Source organism: Orycteropus afer, unplaced genomic scaffold, assembly GCF_000298275.1.
Source record: "Orycteropus afer afer isolate SDZICR_OR568_19922 unplaced genomic scaffold, OryAfe1.0 scaffold00054, whole genome shotgun sequence".
In the NCBI taxonomy this organism is placed as follows: domain Eukaryota; kingdom Metazoa; phylum Chordata; class Mammalia; order Tubulidentata; family Orycteropodidae; genus Orycteropus; species Orycteropus afer.
This window is the reverse complement of record NW_006921641.1, coordinates 9744571-9767635: the sequence shown is the minus strand read 5'-3', so window position 1 is coordinate 9767635 and position 23065 is coordinate 9744571. Positions and strand designations below refer to the sequence as shown.

The 23065-nt window shown below is 35.9% G+C and overlaps 1 protein-coding gene and 2 non-coding genes across 3 annotated transcripts in view; all 3 read left to right on the top strand.

Moving 5' to 3' along the window:
• WDR43 (WD repeat domain 43) overlaps positions 1-23065 on the top strand; it is a 70793-nt gene that overhangs the window by 35333 nt on the left and 12395 nt on the right. Inside the window, exons 9-14 of the mRNA XM_007938818.2 lie at positions 905-991; positions 1850-1981; positions 4297-4428; positions 14116-14202; positions 16011-16042; positions 17177-17240. Of these exons, the coding sequence (XP_007937009.1) occupies positions 905-991; positions 1850-1981; positions 4297-4428; positions 14116-14202; positions 16011-16042; positions 17177-17240 (534 nt within the window). The remainder of the gene's footprint in view (positions 1-904; positions 992-1849; positions 1982-4296; positions 4429-14115; positions 14203-16010; positions 16043-17176; positions 17241-23065) is intronic.
• Positions 1419-1496, top strand: LOC122149853. The gene has a single exon (XR_006163366.1). It is a non-coding gene; the product is annotated as a small nucleolar RNA SNORD53/SNORD92 (small nucleolar RNA).
• LOC122149848 lies at positions 2603-2680 on the top strand. Its single transcript, XR_006163363.1, has one exon. It is a non-coding gene; the product is annotated as a small nucleolar RNA SNORD53/SNORD92 (small nucleolar RNA).

Below are 23065 nucleotides of genomic sequence, written 5' to 3'. Positions count from 1 at the left end.
TGAGTTGCTATGAGCATGTCTAATAGCAAATGATTTCCTAAGCATGCAGTTATATATTTATGTTCAGTAAAGCCCTCAGACGTGGGAGTAGAATATCATCACGTGTCCAAGCAAACTCTGTTGAGGTTAAAAAAATAACTTTTATTTTTAAAAAATTTATTAATGCATAGATATGGTTTAATAAAAAGGGAGAAAAGTATAAGCTGTGAAATATAAACCTCCATTCCATGTATTTATCTGTTTTGTAATCCTTCAACTGTATTGGTTGATCATATGGGCATACAGAATTACAACCTTAAACTACAAATGGGTACATACATGTTTTGCTGTATTTGGCTCCTTTCTCTTTAATACATCTGGGAGGACATTCATGATGGAACTACCTCAGAGCATTTTGTTATCCAGGACTACTATTGGATTTACTTTTGGAATGATAACAATGGGAAGTTTTAGGGAAGGACCTTTATTTATGTGTAAGCAGATTATTCTTTATATTGGTCATTTTCTTCAACTGATAGGTCTCCTTTAGAATCTGTTACATTTAGAAATAGGGTTATTATGTGTTGGAATCGGCTTGATGGCAGTGGGTTTGGTTTTTCCGTTTATTGATCTTTTAAAAGTATGAATGAGAAAATTTCAACAGTTTATAACCGAAGAAAGTAAGTACGCTCTGTGTCTTTAAGAGTTTACCTTTTCTCTACTGCCATCAGTCTTATTGGTGATAATGGCTAACACTTTTGTGTTTAAGCCATTTATAGAGGTGTTTTTTTTTTTTTTTTTTTTCATAAAAATGCACATTTAGTCATTTGTTTTTCATTTTGTTCTCATTCCCAATTGCTTTGTTTGACATTCTCTTTTTCTTTTTTTTCCACCCTTCCTCTTTCTTTTGAAAATACATTCCCAGGCTTTGAACTCCAAAGAGCCTCACATATGCTTAATAAGAGATATTTCGAACTACTGGGCTCCAAAAGTAGAAACTGCCTTAACAAAGGTAAGTGTTTTACACATATGAAGTGGAGATAGAAGGGATCTGAGTTCTTCACATTTAGTTACATGAAAATGTGTTTATAATTGGCATACTTTGAGTTATATCAAGAAATTATATAGGAACAAAAGCCCTTCTCTATTACCTAACTCATATTTGAGTTGTGACTCATACCAGATTACTCATTCAAGTAACATGCTTTGGATTTACTCAGGTAACTTTGTTTTTAAGAAATGATTTTAAAAAAAAATCAATTTAAATACTTAGTTTGATAGAAAGAGATCTTGTATTTCAGGGTGAAATAAAACAATAGATGTAGAATTTAATAATAGATGTAAAAGCATCATCGTGGTGCTCTATTTTGAATATAACTTTGCCTCTGCATGTAGATATTTTATATTTGGCAGTTTAATAAGAAAAGGAAAGTCATGGCATGCTGTGATGATATCCATGTGGTTTCGCTTCTAGCTGAGTTTCAGTGATGACACCTTTCTCTTGGCTATCTGAGCATTTCTGGCAATTAGGTTATTGGAGATAGTTGTAAAATGTGCAACTTAACTCTTTAATTTTTTAAACCAGAATGTCCTTATATAATCTGTAGGTCCCCCTATCCCCCCACCCCTGGTTTTTACTATCAAGTAGTATTTTAAGCTTTAAAACTGGACCTTCGGATTATCATTTTAAAAGTTATTTGCCAAATTCAGTTAAAATTTATCTTTAATTCACATTTTATATTAAGTTAGTTATATTGAGTTTTCTAATAGAAGAAGCTTTTAGAAGCTGTTAGTTTTCTCATTGAGGATAAATCTTGGGAGGACTGAGCCATCATTTCCTTTTGCATACCCTTGCCATTCTGTTCAACAGGTAAGAACGCCAGTGATGAATTCTGAAGCAAAAGTTCTGGTGCCTGGGATTCCTGGTCATCGTGCAGCTATCAAGCCTGTTACTTCACAAACTGAGGAATTAGAGAGCAAGAGGAAGTTAGGTGACAAGGAGGTAATAACCATGACTTTAACCATATATTTGAGTTTAAAATTCAGTATTACCTGGGGGAGTGTAACAAATATGTTAGATAGAGCCAAAGTTGAAACTTTAGAAACTTAATTGAGATTATTGCTACCCACTTTTATCCCTAGCCATGTAGGTTCTGAAATTTCAGATTGTGACCTTTGGAGACTTCAAGGCCATAGTTTAGTGGAAAAGACAGGACTTTTACTAACTGAAGAGGGTGAAGGCCGTTTGTTAATAGGTAGCTGAATAACGTGTACACTCATACCTTGTTTTATTGCAGAGCTACTGTGTTTTTCACAAATTGAAGGTTTGTGGCAACCCTACGTTGAGCAAGTCTATCAGTGTCATTTTTCCAACAGCATTTGCTCACTTTGTGTCTCTGCATCATATTTTAGTAATTCTCAAAATATTTCAAACTTTTTTCATAATGCTATTGCATACTTTTAATAGATTGTACAGTATAGTGTAACAGCTTTTACATACACTGGGAAACCAAAACCTTCATATGACTCATTTTATTGTGGAATTTGCTTCATTGTGGCTTTCTGGAACTGAACCCCCAGTATCTCTGAAGTATGCCTGTATTTGAGTGAAAGAAGCCAGGACTTGCCATGATGACTTTCATTGGGTTTCGCATATTGCTGAGTTCCAGTGATGCCTCTCTTCTCTTGGCTGTCTGAGCAGTCTTGGCTAGTTTAGTGCTTGTTGATGTTTAAAATTGGTTGTCACTAATATCTTAAAGCGTTTATAAACTTTTTTCTCAACTCCCAAAACTTCCTTCTACGTGTCTATGTAGAGTCCTCTTTTTTCGTTATCCATTCATATTCTCTACTTCTGTCTAAAGTATCTACGATTTTAGCTGCTTCATCCTTAGAGAAAGATCGTTATGTTTCAAGAGCTCTAAGTTTTTTAGTAGATTGGTTCTTACGCAGAATTTAAATATCCTACATTTTTGGGGGGTGGGTAGAGGGTTAGGGACAATATTGCTCTTCTTAAAAAAGCTATTCCTCAGTGACATAATACTGAGTTTAAACGTGAAGTGCCAGTTTTCTTTAGCTTGTTCTGGGTCTAGCCCTTTAGTTTCTTCTTGCATTTTTATGTTATTCGTAAGTTAGGATAACTCAGACATGGGGCTTTATCAAAGCACATTTGTTTTGTTTTATTAGTCATAGAGCCTTAGTGTTTTGGCTTTTTTATTAAGGGATTGAAGAACTTGGTTTATTAGTCTTGCTTTAACCAGGGATGAAATGAAGGAGCTCTGGTGGTGTAGTGCCTAAGGCATTTGACTGCTAACCTGAGGGTTGGCAATTCAAGCCTACCAGCCACCCTGCAGAAGGAAGATAGGACAGTCTATGTAAAGATTTACTGCCTCAGAAACCCAAAGAGGGTCACTCTGAGTTGGAATCAATGGCAGTGAGTTTGGTTTTTCTTTTTAACCAGGGATGAGTTCTATTTGTTTTGAATTTTTGTATAGCAAATTAAATCATGCTAACTTACACTTAAATTTCAAATATTTATGAAGGAAAACTTGGTTGTAGTATACATATTCTAGCTAATAAAAGATTGTTTGGCACTGACTGGTAGAGAGAAAAATAGTCGTACATTTTACAAATTGTTTTGGGAACATGATTATCTTTTATTATCTTTCAGTAATTCTTTCCTTTTTTAGATCTGTGGGCCAGTGTCCAAGGATGGTTATAGTGGAGGAAGCTTCTGTGATGATGATGATGTTGGTGTTACGTGCCGTTAAGTCAGACCCAATTCATAGTGACCCCTCTTAGGGTTTCTGAGGTGGTATCAGTAGGGAAGTAGATTGCCCAACCTTCTTTCCAAGGAGTGGCTGGTGGGTTTGAACCCCCAGCCTTCTGGTTAGCAGTCAAGTGCCTTAGGCACTATGCTACCAGAGCTGCTCCCTCTGTGATGATAGGTCTTGTGTTTAAGTAATCGTGCCAGCCCCTTGAAGCCTCTTTGGAATCTTCACATAGAGGGGCTTTTATGGGTTACATTTTAAATCATATGCTTTTTGGGTAGCCATTTTTTTTTCCTCTACTAGAATCTGGAAACTTGTGTTGTTGCAAATGTTTCCACTTGTCTCCAATATTGGCACTGTGCTAATGCCATTCTGTTGGAATGGGAAAAAGCATATTTTTTCCCCCTTAGGTTAAAATGTAATGTAGTCATTGCCTTTTGTCTCTGAAACCTTGGCACAAAATAATATGAACACACACCTTGTCTGTCTAATCAATCTACCTGAATAATAAGGTGTAGTCAGCATTAACCAGATCATTTCTGTTCTGTAGGTTAGCATTGAAGAGCGCCTGGGAGCAATGGATATAGATTCAAAAAAAGGAAAGGAAGACCTTCCACAGACGAATAGCTTTCCAGTTCTTCTTACACAGGGTTTAGAAAGTAATGATTTTGAAATGTTAAATGTAAGTATTGCAGCAGCTTTTTAAGGAATTAAAGATGATTAATTTTTCTTAGAAAGTGATTGATATTACTGCATTCATAGAGTGAATAGTTGTGTCATACAGCTGTTTTGAATTTAATGTTTTGTCACTTCAGTGAAATATGTATCATTTGGTGGCAGTATACAGATAGTCACCAACCTACAAAGGGATTGTGTTGGTTGAACCTGGAATGCATTTTCTCATAGAAATACTGTTGTGAATGGTTATTAGATTCTTAGGCTTAATTCATAAAAGCCTTTATAAACATAGTTTAGCTGAACTATAATACTCAGCATTCTAGATCACAATTTATATTTTTTTCTGTAGGAAAATGCGTTCCTGAGTTTTTACTCTGGATTCCAGAAACTTATATCCCCCTGGCCGTGAGAGGGGGCAGTGAGGTGGAACCTTGGCAATGGGTAGGAGGTTTGGGGCAAAGATCAAGAGGGTTGGGGGTGATGTTATGACATATTTAGAGGTAAAAGTAATAGAAACTTTGTATACGGAGGGGCACTTATAATTAACTTGTAAGTTGGTGACTGCTTGTATGAAATAACTTAATTCTGTCCTCTTAAATTTCAGAGCTTAACAGTTGCCTGTATAACAAATTTAAGTGTAAAAAACATTTGGGTTTCAGTACTGCTTGAGCAGATTAAGATAATTTACATTTCTTAAGTGCATTTATTTTACTGACCATAGCACTGTTATGGTGCCATTTGGTATGTTTGTGACTTTAATATTATATATAACCTATGAATAGTGTCTCTGTATATTTTGGTCCAAATGGGAATATTTTATATTTATGTTTAAGATAATTTTGCAAAATAGGGGAAGAAACCAGCAGGTCTGAAAAACCTAAAATTACTTGGAAAATAATTTGTGAGTATATATGTGTTTTGGAAGGTAGATTTTAGTTTACCATTGCACTAGGAAAAAAAATGAGGATTGCTGAAAAATAAAGACTCACTAGAAAACAATTGACTGTTTTTGAATGCAATATAACCTCCTATGTGTCATTATTGAAAACTGAACTATGCTTTGAAGCCTTCTTGCTCAGTAGCTAAGTGAATCAGTTACCTTTTTCCCCCCTTTTCTTAACTTTGTTAAGAAAAAATTTTAATAAAAATAGAACTATACAGGGGCCTCCATAAAGCAATCACCCAAATTTATCAGTTACCAATACTAGCCAATCTTGTTTCATCTTACCTACCCACATAACTCTTTTTCTTACCAATCACAGATTATGGTAAAACAAATCCCAGACATATACTTTCATCCATAAGTATAAAACCCGAAACCCACTGCCTTCAAGTCAGGTCTGACTCGTAGCGACCCCTCCTTGGTTTTCCGAGGTGATACCACTACGGAAGTAGATTGCCCAACCTTCCTTCTGGGGAGTGGCTGGTAGGTTTGAACCACCAGCCTTCTGGTTTGCAGTCAGATACCTTAGGCACTATGCCACCAGAGCTCCCATCCATAAGTTATATCCCTGTTTAATTCTGAAGATATAAACTCCTTTTTAAATGTAACCACAATTCATTATCACCTAAAAAATTGTGATTGCTTAAAATCATCAAATACCCAGGTTGTGTTTATATATCCCTGATTATCTCATAAACTTATAAAGTTTTTATTTTTGCTTTCTTCAGACTAGGAGCCCAGTGAAGAGCACACATATTGGGATGATAGGCCTCTCTTCTTGCAGTTTATTTTCTGGGGAAACTAGATTATTTGCCTTGTAGACTTTCCCACGTTGTGGATTTTGCGTGCTGAATCTGTGGTGTCATTTTACAAATCCTCTGCCCATCTTACTTCATGTATACTGGTAGTTAGATATAGAAACTTGACACAATTCAGGTTAGAATCTTTAAGTTTGTAGGATAGTCTTTTTTTGTTACCCTGAGGTACACTTTGTTCAGGAAACCTAGGATTAATACATCCTTTATTTTATGTATTTTAGTTTATCGATACCAGTTGGTTTTTAATTATAGTAGAAATTACTTTCTAAAATCATTTTGTATAAAATAAAACCTGTTACGTTTTAGATGTAAGTGAGCATTGGAAAGGACAGGAGGAGTAAAGTTAACTCCACTGTGCTTAGAAATTAATTGCACATGTTTATTAATGTGTATTCCACATTCTTAGATTTTTCTAAGAATGCAAAGTGTTAATCAGTATATATCTTCATTTATTAATGTGTTCAGTTAATAGGTACAGTTAGGATATGGTAAAAACAATAGTTTCACAGATGTTTATTTTTCCTTATAATTAGTGATCTTTGGGGTTCTTTTATGTATAGTCAGGGACCCAGATTAATGGCGGTTTTGCCATTTTCATTTCGTGCTTTCTCAGGTCACCCTGGTTATTACCATCTCATTTATATTGGCACAGGAAAGAGTGTGAAGGAGTTTATGGGAGGTTCTATGAACCCAGGCCCTGAAAGTGGCATACATTACTTTTCATACATACACTCACTCTGTTGGCTAAAAGTCAGCCCTGTGGCTATGTTTTATTCTAGGACCTCCTGAGAGAGAATCTTACTGTATGTTCAGAAAAGGGGAAGAATGGATTCTGTAGCTGTGCTGTAGCTTAGTGTATGCTCTTTGAGAGTAACACGTTTTGGAGAGAGAACATATGTTTTGGAATTGAACACAGTTTCACCCTTCATAACTGTGGGACCTGACAGATAAATCACTTTGTATCTTGTTTCCCCTATTTTAACTTGATAGTGTAACAGTATCATAGGATTGTAGGACGATCAGATGAAATAGGGTTTATTAAAGGATGTTTTAAAGTGCAAAATATTATACATGGGAGATTTGTCATTATTAAGGGTTTGAAGTGGTTTGTTAATTAGGTTGAAGTAATTGGAAACTAGTTGAATGCTAAAAAAATTGTGTGCTGCAAAAGATCTCTAAAAGTTACAGTGAAAGGCTTAAAATAATTTCCTTTTAAATAAACAGTGTATGAAAATATTCCCATAGTGTGTAATCTAGGAGATTATACATTTGCACATTCTGCTAGTAAAAGATTGACATTTTTTCTTTGAAGAAAAAGATTTTCGCAAAAAAAAAAAAAAAATCAAATATATTTAATAATTATTTAATATTGTTACAAATTTATTATTAAGTTATATGAAAATTATTAAATATTTTCCCCCTGAAAATAATCTTCCCCAGTCTCAAAAGGTACCTTATGAGGACACATGACACATACAATATAGTACGAGGATATTAAATAAAAACCAAAGAATGAAATAAAACAATGGAAAGGATACAGCATGTTACTAGAAATAAGGTTAGGAATACCATAGAAAACTTGACATTAAAATTTTTGGCATTAGGAAGGTGGTATTTTGATCCTGTTACAGCACATGCAGGAAGAGATACATAGTAATTTATGTAATTCTTAGTATCCATCAGAAAAAAATTTTTTAGAATATCTATAAAAGTATCTGTATTGGTTTCCTGGTCCGATAGAGCCTGGTAGAACCACTGAGACTATGGCTACTAGCTGCCCTTCAGGTCTGGAATTGAACCCACACCTGTGGTTTCCAGCCAAACAAAAGACAGGCATGTGAACTGAACATCTACCTCAGGTAGATACACTCCTTGGAGAGAACAATCATGGGAGAAAGAAGGGCTGCTTATGCACTGGGAGACAGCTCAGGGGACAGATGTGTATGGAGGGATGGACACTGGGAAGAGGTAACTGTGGGAAGTGGTAGGGGAGCTGTTGCATTGTGGTAAACTGTGGGCAATGACGTGAGACAAAGTATATGTGAACTGCTGTATGGAAAGTGAATTTGCTCTGTAAATTTTCACCCAAATCACAATTAAAAAAAAAAAAAGTAGCTGTATTAATTCAAAAATGATTGCAGCACCACATGGACAGGGAACTGCCAGAAATTTGTGCTGGGTTCAGAAGAGGATGTGGATGGAACAGAGGATATCACTACTAACGTCAGATGCATCTTAACTGAAAGCAGAGAATGCCATAAAAAAAGGTTTACCTGTGTTTTTTTGACTATGCAAAGGCATTGTGTGTATCATAACAAATTATGGATTACATTGTGCCAGAACACTTAATTGTACTCACACAGTATCTGTACACAGACCAAGTGGCAGTTGTTCAAATAGAACAAAGGGGATACTGTATGCGTGGTTTAAAATCAGGAAAGTATGCGTCAAGGATATCTTTTCACCATGCTTACTCAGTCTGTGTGCTCGCAAATAACCCAAGAAGCTGGACTGTATGAAAAAGAATGTGGCGTCAGGTTTGGAGGAAGATTCATTAATAAATGGAAATAGGCAGATAACAGAACCTTGCTCGCTGAAAGTGAAGAGGACTTGAAGCACTTACTGTTAACGATCAAAGACTATATATAGCCTTCTCTATGGATTACACTAACATAAACAAAAGTCCTCACAACTGGACCAGTAAGTAACAGCATGATAAACGGGGAAGAGACTGAAGTTGTTAAGGATTTTGTTTTACTTGGCTTGATCTAAGCTCATGGAAGCAACAGTTAAGAAACCAAATGACATACTGCATCTGGCAAACCAGCTGCAAAAAAGCTCTTTTAAAGTGTTAAAAAGACATCTATTTGAGGATATAAATTGTCCCTGATCCAAGCCATTGTATTTTCAACTGCCTCATAGGCATGTGAAAGCTGCACAGTCAATAAGGGAGACCAAAAAAGAGTTTGATGCCTTTGAATTATGGTGAACAAACAAATCTGTCTTGGAAGAATTATAGGCAAAATGCTCCTTAGAAAGGAAGATGATGAGACTTCATCTCACGTACTTTGGATGTATTGTTAGGATGGACCAGTGCCTGGAGAAGGATATTATTGCTTGGTAAAGTAGAAGATCAGCACAAAAGAGGACTCTCAAGGAGATGGATTGACACAGTGACTGCAACAGTGGGCTCAAACATAGCAATATTTCAGTGGTACATTACTGGGTGGTGTTCTTGTTCTGTTGTATCTGAGGTTGGTATGAGTTAGAACTAACTCAATGAACCTGACAACAGCCAATTTATAAAATTCTCTAAAAATCCCATTTACAGTAGTACTAACTAACATGGATAAACCTATAAAAAATGATGTCTATACCTATACTGTGAAAACTACAAAGCAGTGTTCCACAAATGAACCCACTGCCATTGAGTCAATTCTGACTTATTGCACCTTTTTAGGACAGAGGACTTCCCTATTGGGTTTCCAAGGCTGTAATTCTTTATGAAAGCAGGTTGCCTCTTCTTTCTGCCACTGAGCAGCTGGTGGATTCAAGCTGCTGACCTTTTGGTTAGCAGCTAAATGCTTTAACCACTGTACCACCAGAGCTCCTCAAAACAATATTGAGAGCAATTAAATGCAGATCTGACAAAAAAGCTAAAAAGATTAAAAGATTCATTATTGTCAAGATGAGGAATTCTCCCCAAATTAATCTATATATTTGATACATTCCCAATCAAAACTCTAGCAGTGTTAGTAGAAATTGACAAACAGACCCTAAAATTTGTATGGAAATGCAAAAGACATGACATAAGCAGCATGGTTTAAAATAAGACAAAGTTGAGGGATTTATCCTCCTTAATTTCAGGATGCCAACCCAAACCAAACCCATTGCCAATTAGTTGATTCTGTCTCATCATGACCCCTGTTGGGTTTTCAACGTGGTGAGTCTTTTCGGAATAGATTGCCCTGTCTTCCTTCTGTGGAGCGGGTGGTGGGTTTGAACCACCAGCTTTCTGGTTAGCAGTCAGGCCTTAGGCCCTGCACCACCAGAGCTCCTTAATTTCAGGATAAAGCTGTAATAATCGAGATAGTTTGATATTGGTTAAAAAAAAAAAAAATGTAGATTAAGGGAACAGAGTAGTGAGTCAAACAGTCCACACATAATTGATTTTCAGCAATGATGCCAGAGTCAGTCAGTGGGGGAAAGCAAAATCTCAAGAATTAATACTACACCATATAAATATACATGTGGAAAAAATGAATTTCAGTTCTTACCTCACACCATACATAGAAATCAATCCAAAATAGACTATAGATCTAAATATAAAACCCACAAGTACAAAGCTTTTGGAACAGAAGAAGAAAATCTGTATGACCTTGTGTGAGGAAAGATTTCATAGATACATCACAAAGAGCATGAAACACTGAAGAGAAAACTTGATAATTTGAACTTAAACACTCTGCCCTTCAAACAACCCTGTTAGAATGAAAAGACTGGTCACAGACTAGGGGGAAAATATTCACAACTCATATTTCAGAACAGGATTTGTATCCAGAATATATAAAGAACTCTTACAATGCAATAATAAAATGAACAACCCAAATTTAAAAAATTGGTGAAATATTTGAAACACCCAGTTCACATAAGAATTTAAATGGCTAGTAAGCACATGTAAAGGAGTATTAATCATCAGAAAAAATTCAGATTAGTACCACAGTGAGATAATTGCATACCCATTATAGATTGGTTAAAATGAAAAAGACTGGTAAGGATATAGAGCAACTTGAATTCTCAAGTTATATGTTGTTGTTGTTGTTGTTGTTAAGCGCCGTCGAGTTGTTTCCGACTCATAGCGACCCCGTGCACAGCAGAACGAAACACTGCCCGATCCCGCGCCAGCCCCACAATCCCTGCCATACTTGAGCCCATCATCGCAGCCACCGTATCAATCCATCTCGTTGAAGGCCTCCCTCTCCTTCGTCGACCCTCCACCCTACCAAGCATGACATCCTTCTCCAGGGAATGGTCCCTTCTTACAACATGACCAAAATAGGTGAGACGAAGTCTGGCCATTCTTGCTTCCAAGGAGCATTCTGGCTGCACTTCCTCCAGGACAGATCTGTTAGTTCTTTTAGCAGTCCACGGTACTTTCAGCATTCTCCGCCAGCACCACAACTCAAAAGCATCAACTCTTCTTCGGTCTTCCTTATATGTAACCCTACCATAAGACCTAGCCATTCTAGAAAACCAGAAACCTATGTTCATTCAGATTTGTACATGATTGTTTATAATAGTTTTACATTTGCCAGAAACTGGAAAGGATCCATATGTCCTTCAGCAAATTAATGGAAAAACCACTTGTTTGTTTAGCAGTATAAGGAATGGATTGTTGATACACAAATAGCATATATGACTCCCAAAATGATTACACCTCCTCCTCACTAGCTGACATGGTTAGGTTCCAAAGACCAGGTCATTATGGAAAAATCAGCATTATGGGAAAATGGAGGATCATCTCATTAGATCATTAAAGGCAGGATGAATGTATTGTTACAGAACTGTGAAATTACATCATTACCCCACTGTGAAATCACTTAGATTCATGACCCAGTCAATTGGACAGTTAACCTTAACCATCACAGGCAATAATCTTAACCATCACAGGCAGCGTTACTCTCATCTATCACTTCATCATGTGTTAAGGCCAGACGTATGTCATTAATACACAAAACATCTGCATAGTAGTTTTTTTTTTTTTTTTTTTAACTATTCTTACAAATGCAACATGTCAGATATCAAAGATAGTTTGTAAGTGAGGAGTAGATGTATTCTGTGATAAAGAACGCAGACAGTACATGATTTGATTCTGTTTAAAGATTCTGGAAAATGGAAACCAATCTATAGTTCAGTGGTTGCCTGGGGATGGGGCATGGAAGGAGAAATGAATTATTAAGAGACTTAAGAAGACTTAAGGGTAATGGAATGCTTATTTTTATAATACTGTTTATTTCACTGGTATGTTTGTATGCCATACTGATCAATTGTGCATTTTAAGTGCTGTTTATTATGCTTCAGTTACACTGCAGTAAAGTTGTAGAAGAAAAATAAAACCTACTCTCAGAATCATCTTGTTAATTATATGTCCTTAGCAAAAGTCAAACAGTGATGCTGATTCCCTTTGTTATCATTTCACTTGGTTTGGGATAACCTTTGTTTTTATTTTAAAATTTGAAAGTTGTTACCATAGAGCTGCAGTCTTTAGAGGGCGTAAGAATTACCTGAAAACTTATTAAAAGTTTTTGTACCCCACAGTTTGGGATAGCTTCTGAATAGCTGGATCACATATATTCTTACTTGCCTGTCCTGTTTTTCGCCTGTTATCTTAGTGTAGTTATTAATAGGATTGCTTTCACTCTCAGTAGTATCCCAGTTTGGGCACTAAATTATATGATTACTTTTAGAGCATTAGAAAATTTCACAGACTACACATCTTTCAAACTGTCAGTACTTGTTTCTTAACCAAGCTTTTGGCTACAACAAGTTCAAGTGTGTATTTGCTGACTCAAAATACTGCTTTTCTCTTTGTCTGTTTAAGATGGGGCCTCTTGATGGGGTGAACATATTTGTGTCAAAGTAATTTGTAGAGCAGTTCAGACACAATTTTTCCTGCAGCTTTGGCATCAGTGGAAAGTTTTGAATAATGATAAAGAGGTGATTTGAAGAATATTCATGATTCTCAAGCACCATCTGAATTATTGTTAAAGTTAGGATTAGCATATTTTGTTTTGAATCTTGCATTCTGATTATTTGGAAATGCAAATTTCAGGTTAATTGAGACTATTAGAGCAGTCTGTCCCTCAGGTCTCTAGTAATTGTGTATAAAAATTTTTTTTTGAAAGGCTGCTTAAGAAACAATATACTTAATTATGTAAGTCATACTTTTTAAATAGCATTTGCATTTTTGGGAGGATATTGTTACAAAGATACTTTTACAAGCAAATAAAATCCATAGGGAATTCTGAAAGGATATGAGAGGAGCTGTTAAAACAGGTTAGAAACTAACTCTACATTTTTGCCCTTCAGTGCTCTGGGTTTGTATCCTGTGGATATCTTAAAGTAGGAACAACCAAAACAGCATTCACCATTAGGGTAGATGCTTCAGCAGTAAAAACTTTTTGGAATTCCAGAGTATTTAAAAGAACTTAAGAGGAAGGAGATGAGGGGATCAGGATTTTTGGGAGCTGAAAGGGTTCTTATTTTCCATCTTTTCCCTCTCTAGAGGAAGCATCTGGGATTTGGAGAAAGTGAATGGCCTGTCCTAGTGGATGCAGCTTCTCATTGTCAGGATCAGGACTAACCTACTTTGTCTCCTTTTCTGTAACTTGGGGCAGAGACTGGGTTTCACCCATAGATTCACCTCTAATGGCAAATTGGTTTTGATTTAAACATTCATTATATGATGTCTTCAGTCGTTTAAAATTTTGTCACACAGTTGACACTTTACATTAAAAGGTTTGTTGCTTTTTAAGTGATTTTACCATGTTTGACCACACTTGTATAGATACATCTCTAATGTCATGAAGATTTGGAAATTTTTGTTTCTAAAGTGTTTATACCTATATTTAAATGTCTAGAAATACTCTTTTGGTGTTGTAACTAAAACTTTGGTTCATAAAACATTAAGGTTTGTAGAAAAGAAATGTGTTTATTGAAGTAAAGTTTTTGATAACTGAAGTTGTACCTGTCAGATACCCACAAAGCATAACATTCTCCATTCAGATTCAGTCCCTCCAACCTTTACTTGCTAAAATTGAGTTGATAGCTTATTGCCTTGATCTGTTTAATCATTTTTACAGACATTTTTCCTGTTAGTGTTCTTAGTTTTTCTAAGTATCCTCATCTTGATACTGCTTTTATTTTCCCACAGAAAGTACTTCAAACTAGGAATGTAAACCTAATAAAGAAGACTGTATTAAGGATGCCCCTCCATGCTGTTATTCCATTATTACAAGAGGTAACTTGAGTGCTTTTTGTATTTTAAGGCCCTAATACTATGAATTTAGCAGTATTGGATTCGTAATATATAAAGAGGCTGGCATGTAGAGAGTGGATGAATAGGAAAAACTCTTAAGTACTTTTTTTAAAAAAAAATTTTATTGTGATTTGGGTGGGTAAAAATTTGCAGAGCAAATTCACTTTCCATACAGCAGCTCACATACACTTTGTCTCCTGATAATTGACTGAAATTTCCCTCAGTACAACAGCTCCCCTCCCACTTTCTCCCCATAGTTAATCTTTTCCCTGTGTCCTTCCCTCCTCTGCACTCCTATCCCCTGAGCTGTCTCCCTGTGTATACACAGCGCTTTTATTCTCCCATGATTGATCTCTCCAAGGAGGGTACCTAGGAAGAACTCGTACAAAAGGAAGTTGATGAATTCCTTAGGCAATGAAAGGAAATGTCATTGGCATTTTTATTTTTATTTTTATTCCACTAGTATGTATGTATTTTTACCTCAAAGGTATTTTGAACTTTAAAGTGAACCATGGAATGCTTCATGTGCAGGATGTCATCAACACGAGGAAGATGGTTCTAGAAAACCCAATGTAGAGGCCCTAAATTCTCATTTTGTTTTTTGTTATGTCCTGCAAGGTACCCTAACCTAACATTAAATCATTGATTTTTCTTTTTTTAAATCCCAGAAGGGCTTTTGATCTCCATGCATGGCAGTGTGGAATTGGAGAGGGCATTAAGATTGTCTAGTAGTAGTACAGTCTCTGGCATCTATAACTTTCTTTCTTTCTGATAAGTGGTTGTCCAGATTTTGCTTAAGTAACTCTTTTTTAACATTGTTAAGAAAGGGCTAGGTAGTGGCTAGACAGCAAAAAGGTAGTGGGAGCACTGGTGCCCAGGAAGCCTGTGTACAGTCATTGATGGCTTTTGCGGGCACCAGGGGAGAACTCGAATTAAACCAAATCCCAGACTCTGGAGACATTTGAGAGCCAGTGAAGGTATTGGTCACTGAAGTGTCATGTGTTGCGTTCAAATAATTTCCTAATCATAGTTATTTAAGGATTTTTTTTCTTTTGTCTCTCTTAAATGTATACATAATTGGACAGAAACTTTTTCTAAAGAGTACAGGGTATAGGCTGCTAAAACAAGTCTTAAAGGTAAAATGGATTCTTTGTGATAAGAGATTGTATTTGGATTATATATTTTTTAAATGCTGAAGTATTTTCTGAGTATAATTTTAGTATTAATATGGGTGATTTACCATTATTACTAGAGAACACCTTTATGTTTTTAAAAGTATTATCATGTAGTAGAGGAACCGTAGTTATGTTATTGGAATATTGCCTACTCAAACAACTCTTGCCTAGTTTAGATTATTTTCTAGGTATTTTTTAAAAATAGAGACATAATTAAAAATCACTCTTTTAAAGCATACAATTTAGTGTTTTAGTATATTCACAAACTTGTGCTAACACCACCTCAAGAGGAACTCCCTTACACATTAGCAGTCACTCCCCATTCCTCCTTCCCTAAGCGGCGACATATCTATTTTCTGCCTCTGTGAATTTGCCTATTCTGGACATTTATATAAATTCTAGCCTACATTTTTTCCTAGGCAATTAATCTTTTAACTGTAGAAATACATTCCTAGAATATATTATTTTGGTTGAAATTACACCACTAAATGGAGTGATGGTTTCCTTATTACAGTCATATTTTCTCCTGTTTTTATGGGTGTGTGGACCATGAGAATTTATGGGAATAGGTTGTTTCTAATACACTGTTTCTAATAGTGCTTTTCTCCTCCTCAGCTTACAAAGAGATTGCAGGGACATCCTAATAGGTAAGATGTTTAGGCAACTTCAGTTGATACATTTTTATAAATGTATTAGAGGCCATTGTTATAAACCAGTGTGTCTGCAGCATGAAATTAAACATTGTTGTTAGGTGCTGTTGAATTGTTTTTGACTCATAGCAACCTCATGTAAAACAGAATGTCACATACTACTTGCTGCTTTGCCTTTTTTTAAGGGGAATGTTCTTTGTCCTAAGGTTTTATTTTTACTTTAGAAAATCCTATATAGGTATTTCAACTTTATTTTTAGGTCATTTAATATAAGGGAATTTAATGATTCAGTCTTAACCATGATATATGAAATTATCTTGGAACTTGCTGACCTGTGGTATCTTCTTAAAATAGTAAGGAAATGTTTGAGCTAAAGTATAAAATTTTAAGGGTCTTTATTTCTTAATAATTTGATAAGATTCTAAACTTGTAGCATAGTATTGTCAGTTTCTGTAATATACAGGTTTGTTGTTGTTGTTGTTATGTGCCGTCGAGTCGGCCCGAGTCATAGCGACCCCTCCTTGGGTTTCCGAGGCAGTATCACTACGGAAGTAGGATTGCCCAACCTTCCTTCCGAGGAGTGGCTGGTGGGTTTGAACCGCCAGCCGTCTGGTTAGCAGGCAAGTGTCTTAGCCACTATGCTACCAGAGCTCCCAAATACACAGGTTTAGCTTTCCTAAATTATTTTTACTGATAGGCTCCATTTATTAGCCTTTGAAGCTCACAGAGCAAGAAAGCTAAAGAGTTCACAAATTGGCCAAGTTTGCACATTTTTAGTCTATAATTGCTTTTTAATATTGGGTTGGAAATTGCTATTGGTGTCAGACACGGGCTTTAATAAAATGCAAATTGGTTGAGCCCAGTTTAAATAAATATTACTGCCTTGGTATCAGTTTATTATGAAGTAATGAGTGGGTTTCATTCTTTAATTGTTCTAGAGGAAAGGATTTTTGTCTTGTTTCCCTTCCATGCCACACCCTCACCCCCCAGGTTAATACAACACAAATCTCAAATAGACTCAGTGAAAGAATTGCCAAGTTCATAGTAATTTATTTATTATGATCATCTTTACAAAGTACAATTCATACATATTCACTTTGCCTATCTGGGTTTTTCTTTCTCTTTTTTCAGTGCTGTTTTAATGGTCCAGTGGCTAAAATGTGTGCTAACGGTCCATGCATCTTACCTGTCCACAGTAAGTCTTCTCAGCTATAGTTTCTGAGTAGGAATAGTTTGACTTCGATAAAGATTATACTGATAGTTTAACAAAGCTATTCTTTTTAATCTGCCCTTCAAAATATCAAATGCTTGTTTTAGAGAATTATTTCGCCCCAAGTAGAATGACATATGAGCCCTTTTGTGCTGTCACTATTGTCTTTTATAAATTGGTCTTTTTTTTCTTGGCTTATATATGGATATAAGAGCTTTGAAAAAGTATAGAAAGGAGAAAAGTTATATATTGTTACATTTGCCTTCAGATGTTTCTGTACATAAAAGTTTTATAGCTAAATTTCATTTACATTATATGTATCCCTTTCCTGCCTTTTAAAATTTTACCAGGTTGTAAGAATTTATATACAGGCTCACAGGTATGCCTGTCTTGTTCAAACCTTGTTTCAGGAGTGTCAGAGGTATCTTGTAATGATAAATAAATGATAGAAATTAAATCTTTAGCACCTTGCTCATTTAAAGTGAGGTGTACTTGAGATACTTACTGATGAAGATCAAAGATTTCAGCCTTCAGTATGGATTACACCTCAACATAAAACAAAAAATCATCTTAATTGTACTAGTAAGCAACATCATGATGAATGGAGAAAATATTGGAAATTGTCAAGGATTTTATTTTACTTGGATCCACAAACAACATTCATGGAAGCAACGGTCAAAATCAAATGAAGTTTTGCAATGGGTAAATCTGTTGCAAAAAAACCTCTTTAAAGTGTTAAAAAGCAAAGGTGTCACTTTGAGGACTAGATTATGGCTGACTCAACCCATAGCATTTCAGTCCCCTTCTTAGGCATGCAAAAACTGAACAATGAATAAGGAACACCAAAAAAGAATTGATTTTTTTGAATTACGGTGTTGGCAAAGAGTATTGAGTATACCGTGGTCTGCCAGGAGAATGAACATACCTGTCTTGGAAGAAGTATAGCCAAAAATTCTTAGAAGTGAGGATTGTGAGATTTTTGTCATGTACTTTGGACATGTTGTCTGTCAGGAGGGACCAGTTCCTAGAGAAGGACATCATGCTTGGTAAAGTCATTGGTCATTGAAAAGGAAGACCCTCAGTGAGGTGGATTGACACAGTGGCTGCAGCGATGGGTTGAAACACAGCAATTATTATGAGGATGATGCAGGACTGGAAAGTGTTTTGTTCTGTTGTACATAAAAGTTGCTGAGTTAGAACTGACTCAGTGGCACCTGATAATAATTGGCATTTTGTTGGGGCTACTGTTGGCTCTCAATTATCCATGGAAATAGAAGGGATAGTGCCTAAAATCTTAAAGTAATGCTAGAAAAAAACATTTATATATCACAGTATGAGTTGGATTCTTTGTCACATCCTTCTATCAATTATATTTTAAGCTATAAAAAAAATTTGTTTATTCTTTTATTTGCTTATCTAGCACTCAGAATAGGTTTTGTTAAAGGTTATGGTGGGATTTTTCATTTCAAGATGGCAGAATAGGCAGAAAGGCTGCACAGACCCTCTTCAACAAAGAAAAGGGGAACCAGTTAACACAGATACAGAAGATAATCATGGACCCCTGAGCCTTGAAGGGAAGGCTATAAAAGTGGACTAAACTCCAACTGTCAGAAGAATTTGCATGGAAACACCAATAAAGGAGACATACAGAGCAGCAGTCTGGCAGCGATTGTGATGGCACAGACAGCTTGGATATTGATGATTGGTGGGCGCAGCCATTTTGAATGATTACAAGCAGTTTGACCATTTTGGATATTTAAAGCGACAGCCTTCTCCCAGACTCCAGGGATTTAAGAACAGGCTCCATTTGCCAGGAACCCCAAGGACATTCCAGACCCGGATGACTGGAAAGGTGTGACATTGCCCTTTTACTCTTATACCTCACAATCTCTTGGTGAACGAAGGTGTGGCCATCCCTCACTCCCACCCACTTTCTGGGCCGCCAGGAATTCCATCCGTCTGTGTTCTCTGACAGAGCCTGGGTGCCTTGCCTGCCCTACTCCGATTTTTTTTTTTTTCTGTTAGTTTGTTTTTATCTGTTTAAAAACTACTACTATTATTATTATTTTTGTCCTTTTTACTATTACTATTTATTTTTCCCCTCCCAGGTTCTAGTTTTCAGCTTTTTTTCTTTTCTTTGTTCCGGGTTGCAAGTTTTTTTTTTTCCTTCTTGTGGTTAACCCTGTTTTTTGTTTTTCTTGCATTTTTCCCATTTTTTTTTCTTCATCATTTTCCGTCTGTACCTTTTTTCTCTTATTGCCCTGTCCCTCAGATATTGCAGGTTTACACAGAGTACTTTTTATCCATTTGCTTTCACTTTTTTGATGGTTATTCAGTTGTTATATTTGTCTAACTGAGTGGTAGACAGCAGCAGTCCCCATACAACACATCTAAACCCATACCTCCTGCAGCTTCACTTACTGAGTGAGATTCACCACTTCCTTCTCCACCAATGGGCCAATGATAAACAACCACCAAGAAGAGCCTGACTCACCCTTGCATGGTCTTCACAAATAGTTAACAGAGATCTAAATACAGTAACACCACAGTGTCTCGGGGACAACAGACCATCACAGTCCACACAAAGAAGCAAGAGAAAATGGTAGAAACAAGGGAGCCAGGATACAGACCCAGAACACATCCCTGAGGAAGAAGCAGCATTGGAATGCTCTGATAAGGAATCCAAAAGAATTATATTTAGGTAACTTCAGAGGTTTGAGAGACAGACCAAGGAAAACACAGACAAAACCCTAGAAGAATTGTGGAAGAAAATACAAGAACAAGACAACAAAATAAATGAAAAATTAGAAATGATTCTAAATCTACAGGTAGAAATCCAGAAGATTAATACTAAATTGTTAGAAATAGATAACACATTGAAAGGGCAAAGGAATAGAATTGATGCAATGGAAGACAGAATTAATGAGATTGAAGACAAATATCTGAATACTAATTTGGAAAGGGATCAATCAGAAAAAGATCAAAACAAAATGGAGAAAGCTTAAGGTTCATGTGGGATATCATCAAAAGGAATAACCTACATGTCATTGGAATTCCAGAACAGGAAGAGAAAAATACAACCACTGAGAAAATTTCCCAAGATTTTTTGGAGGAGAACTTCTCTGACATGATGAAAGATGAGTATATATCCATTGAGGAAGTACAACAAACCTCAAACAGGATAGACTACAAAAGAAAATCACTAAGACATAAGATCATCAAACTCATCAAAACCAAAGACGAAGAAAGAATCTTGAAAGCAGCACAGGAGAAACAAAAAGTTATTTACAAAGGACAACCAGTAAGAATAAGCTCTGATTTCTCAGCAGAAACGACGTGATAAGGCAGTGGGATGGTATATATAAAATCCTGAAAGAGAAAAATTTTCAACCAAGAATTACATACCTAGCAAAATTGTCTCTCAAATATGATGGTGAAATTAGAAGATTTCCAGATAAACAGAAGCTAGCCGAATTTGTTAAAACAAGACCAACCTTACAAGATATACTGAAGGGAATCCTTTGAACAGAGAACCAAAAACAGCAAATAACAATCGACCATTAATACACAAGATGACATAACCCAGAACGTACAGCTATGGACATATCCAAAGTAAAATAAACTTACAAGCTTGTAAACAGGGAACCAGTGGCATCAGTTGGCATGTGAGGACAGTTACAAACCAAAAAGAGGGAAAGTAATGTGTAGTTACAGAACTTCTGAATGGTGAGGAAGTCAAGAGAGTTGCAAGATTGAATGTAGTATTCCAAACTTGGGGAGAAAATTAGAAATCACAGGGTAACCTAAAAAAAACCAAAAAACGATAAGCCTTCATATCACGATAAAAAAGAGGACAAGCACAAATATTCAGCAAATACTAAAACAACAGCAACAAAGGAAATGATAACATGATTCATAAATGAGCTCAGCACAGAAAATAATATAGAACAAAGAAACCAGGGACACCATGGAAAAACACATAACAAAATGAAAGGGACCAATTCATACTTGTCAATAATTACACTGAATGTTAATGGATTAAATGCACCACTCAAGAGACAGAGAGTTGCAGATTGGGTGAGAAAACAAAACTCATCAATAAGCTGTCTACAAAGAGACACACCTCTTGAAAGACAAAAGTAGACTAAAAATCAAAGGTTGGACAAAGTGATACCAAGCAAATGGCAACTGTAAAAGAGCAGGGGTGGCAATATTAACTTCTGATCAAATTGACTTTAACCACCGTACGAGACAAGGAAGGGCATTATATAATGATTAAAGGGGCAATTGAACATGAAGATATAACCATAATAAATATGGACCCAGTGAAAGAACCCCAAAATACATAAATCAGACTTTAAAAGAGTTGAAATGTCAACTCTACAGTCGTAGTGGGAGACTTTAATACACTACTTTCAATGAAAGCTAGAACAATTTGAAAAAAACTCAACAAAGATGCAGAAGAGCTAAACAACAGTCTACCAACTTGATGTTATAAACATCTACAGAGCACTTCAACCAAAAACAGCACAATACACATTCTTTTCCAGTGTACGTGGAACATTTTCCATGATAGACCATATGTTAGGCCATAAAGCAAGCCTTCATAAATTTAAAAACATCGAAACACTGCAAACCATCTTCTCAGATCATAATGCCATCGAATTAGAGATCAACAATAGGAAAATCAATGGACGAAGAGTAAACACTTGGAAACTGAACAACCCCCTCCTTAAAAAGACTGGGTAAGAGAAGAAATAAAATTGAAGAATTCCTTGAATCAAATGAGAATGAAAACACAACATCCCAAAATCTTTGGGACACCACAAAAGCAGTCATCAGAGTCCATTTTATAGCAATAAATACACACATCAAAAAAGAAAGCCAAAATCAACACTTTAAACCAATATCTCCAACTATTAGAAAAAGAACAGCAAGAATAGCCTATACATTCACCAGAAGAAAATAAATAATAAAGATTCAAGCAGAAATCAATGAAACAGAAAATAGACGGGCAATAGAAAAAAATCAACAAGACCAGAATTTGGTTTTCGGAAAAGATCAAAAAAATTGACAAACCACTAGCAAATTTAACAAAGGAAAAGAGGGGGAGAATACAGATAACATGCATAAGAAACAAAATGGGTGACATCATAACAGAACCAACTGAAATATAAAGGATAATATCAGGATACTATAAAGAACTGTACTCCAACAAATTTGAAAATCTGGAAGAAATGGACAGATTTCTAGAAACACACCACCTACCTAAACTAAAACAGACTGATGTGGCAAAGTTGAACAGACCCATAACAAAAGAAGAAATTAAACAGGTCATCAAAAATTACCATAAAAAGAAGTCCTGGCCCAGATGGTTTCACCAGAGAATTCTACCAAACATTTAGAGAAGAACTGACACCATTCCTACTCAAACTATTGCAAAACATAGAAAAGAATGGAATCCTCCCTAACTCATTTTATGAAGCAGCCATAACCTTGACATCAAAACCAGTCAAAGATATCACTCAAAAGGAAAATTTACAGACCAATATCCCTCATGAATATAGATGCAGAAATCTTCAACAAAATCCTAGTCAATAAACTCCAACAACATATCAAGAAAATCATTCATTATGACGAAGTTGGATTCATATCAGATGTGCAAGGATGGTTCAACATTAGAAAAACAATCAATGCCATCCACCATGTAAGTAAAACAGAAGAACCACATGATCATATCAATTGATGCAGAAAAGGCATTTGATAAAATCCAACACCCATTCCTGATCAAAACTCTCAGCAAAATAGGA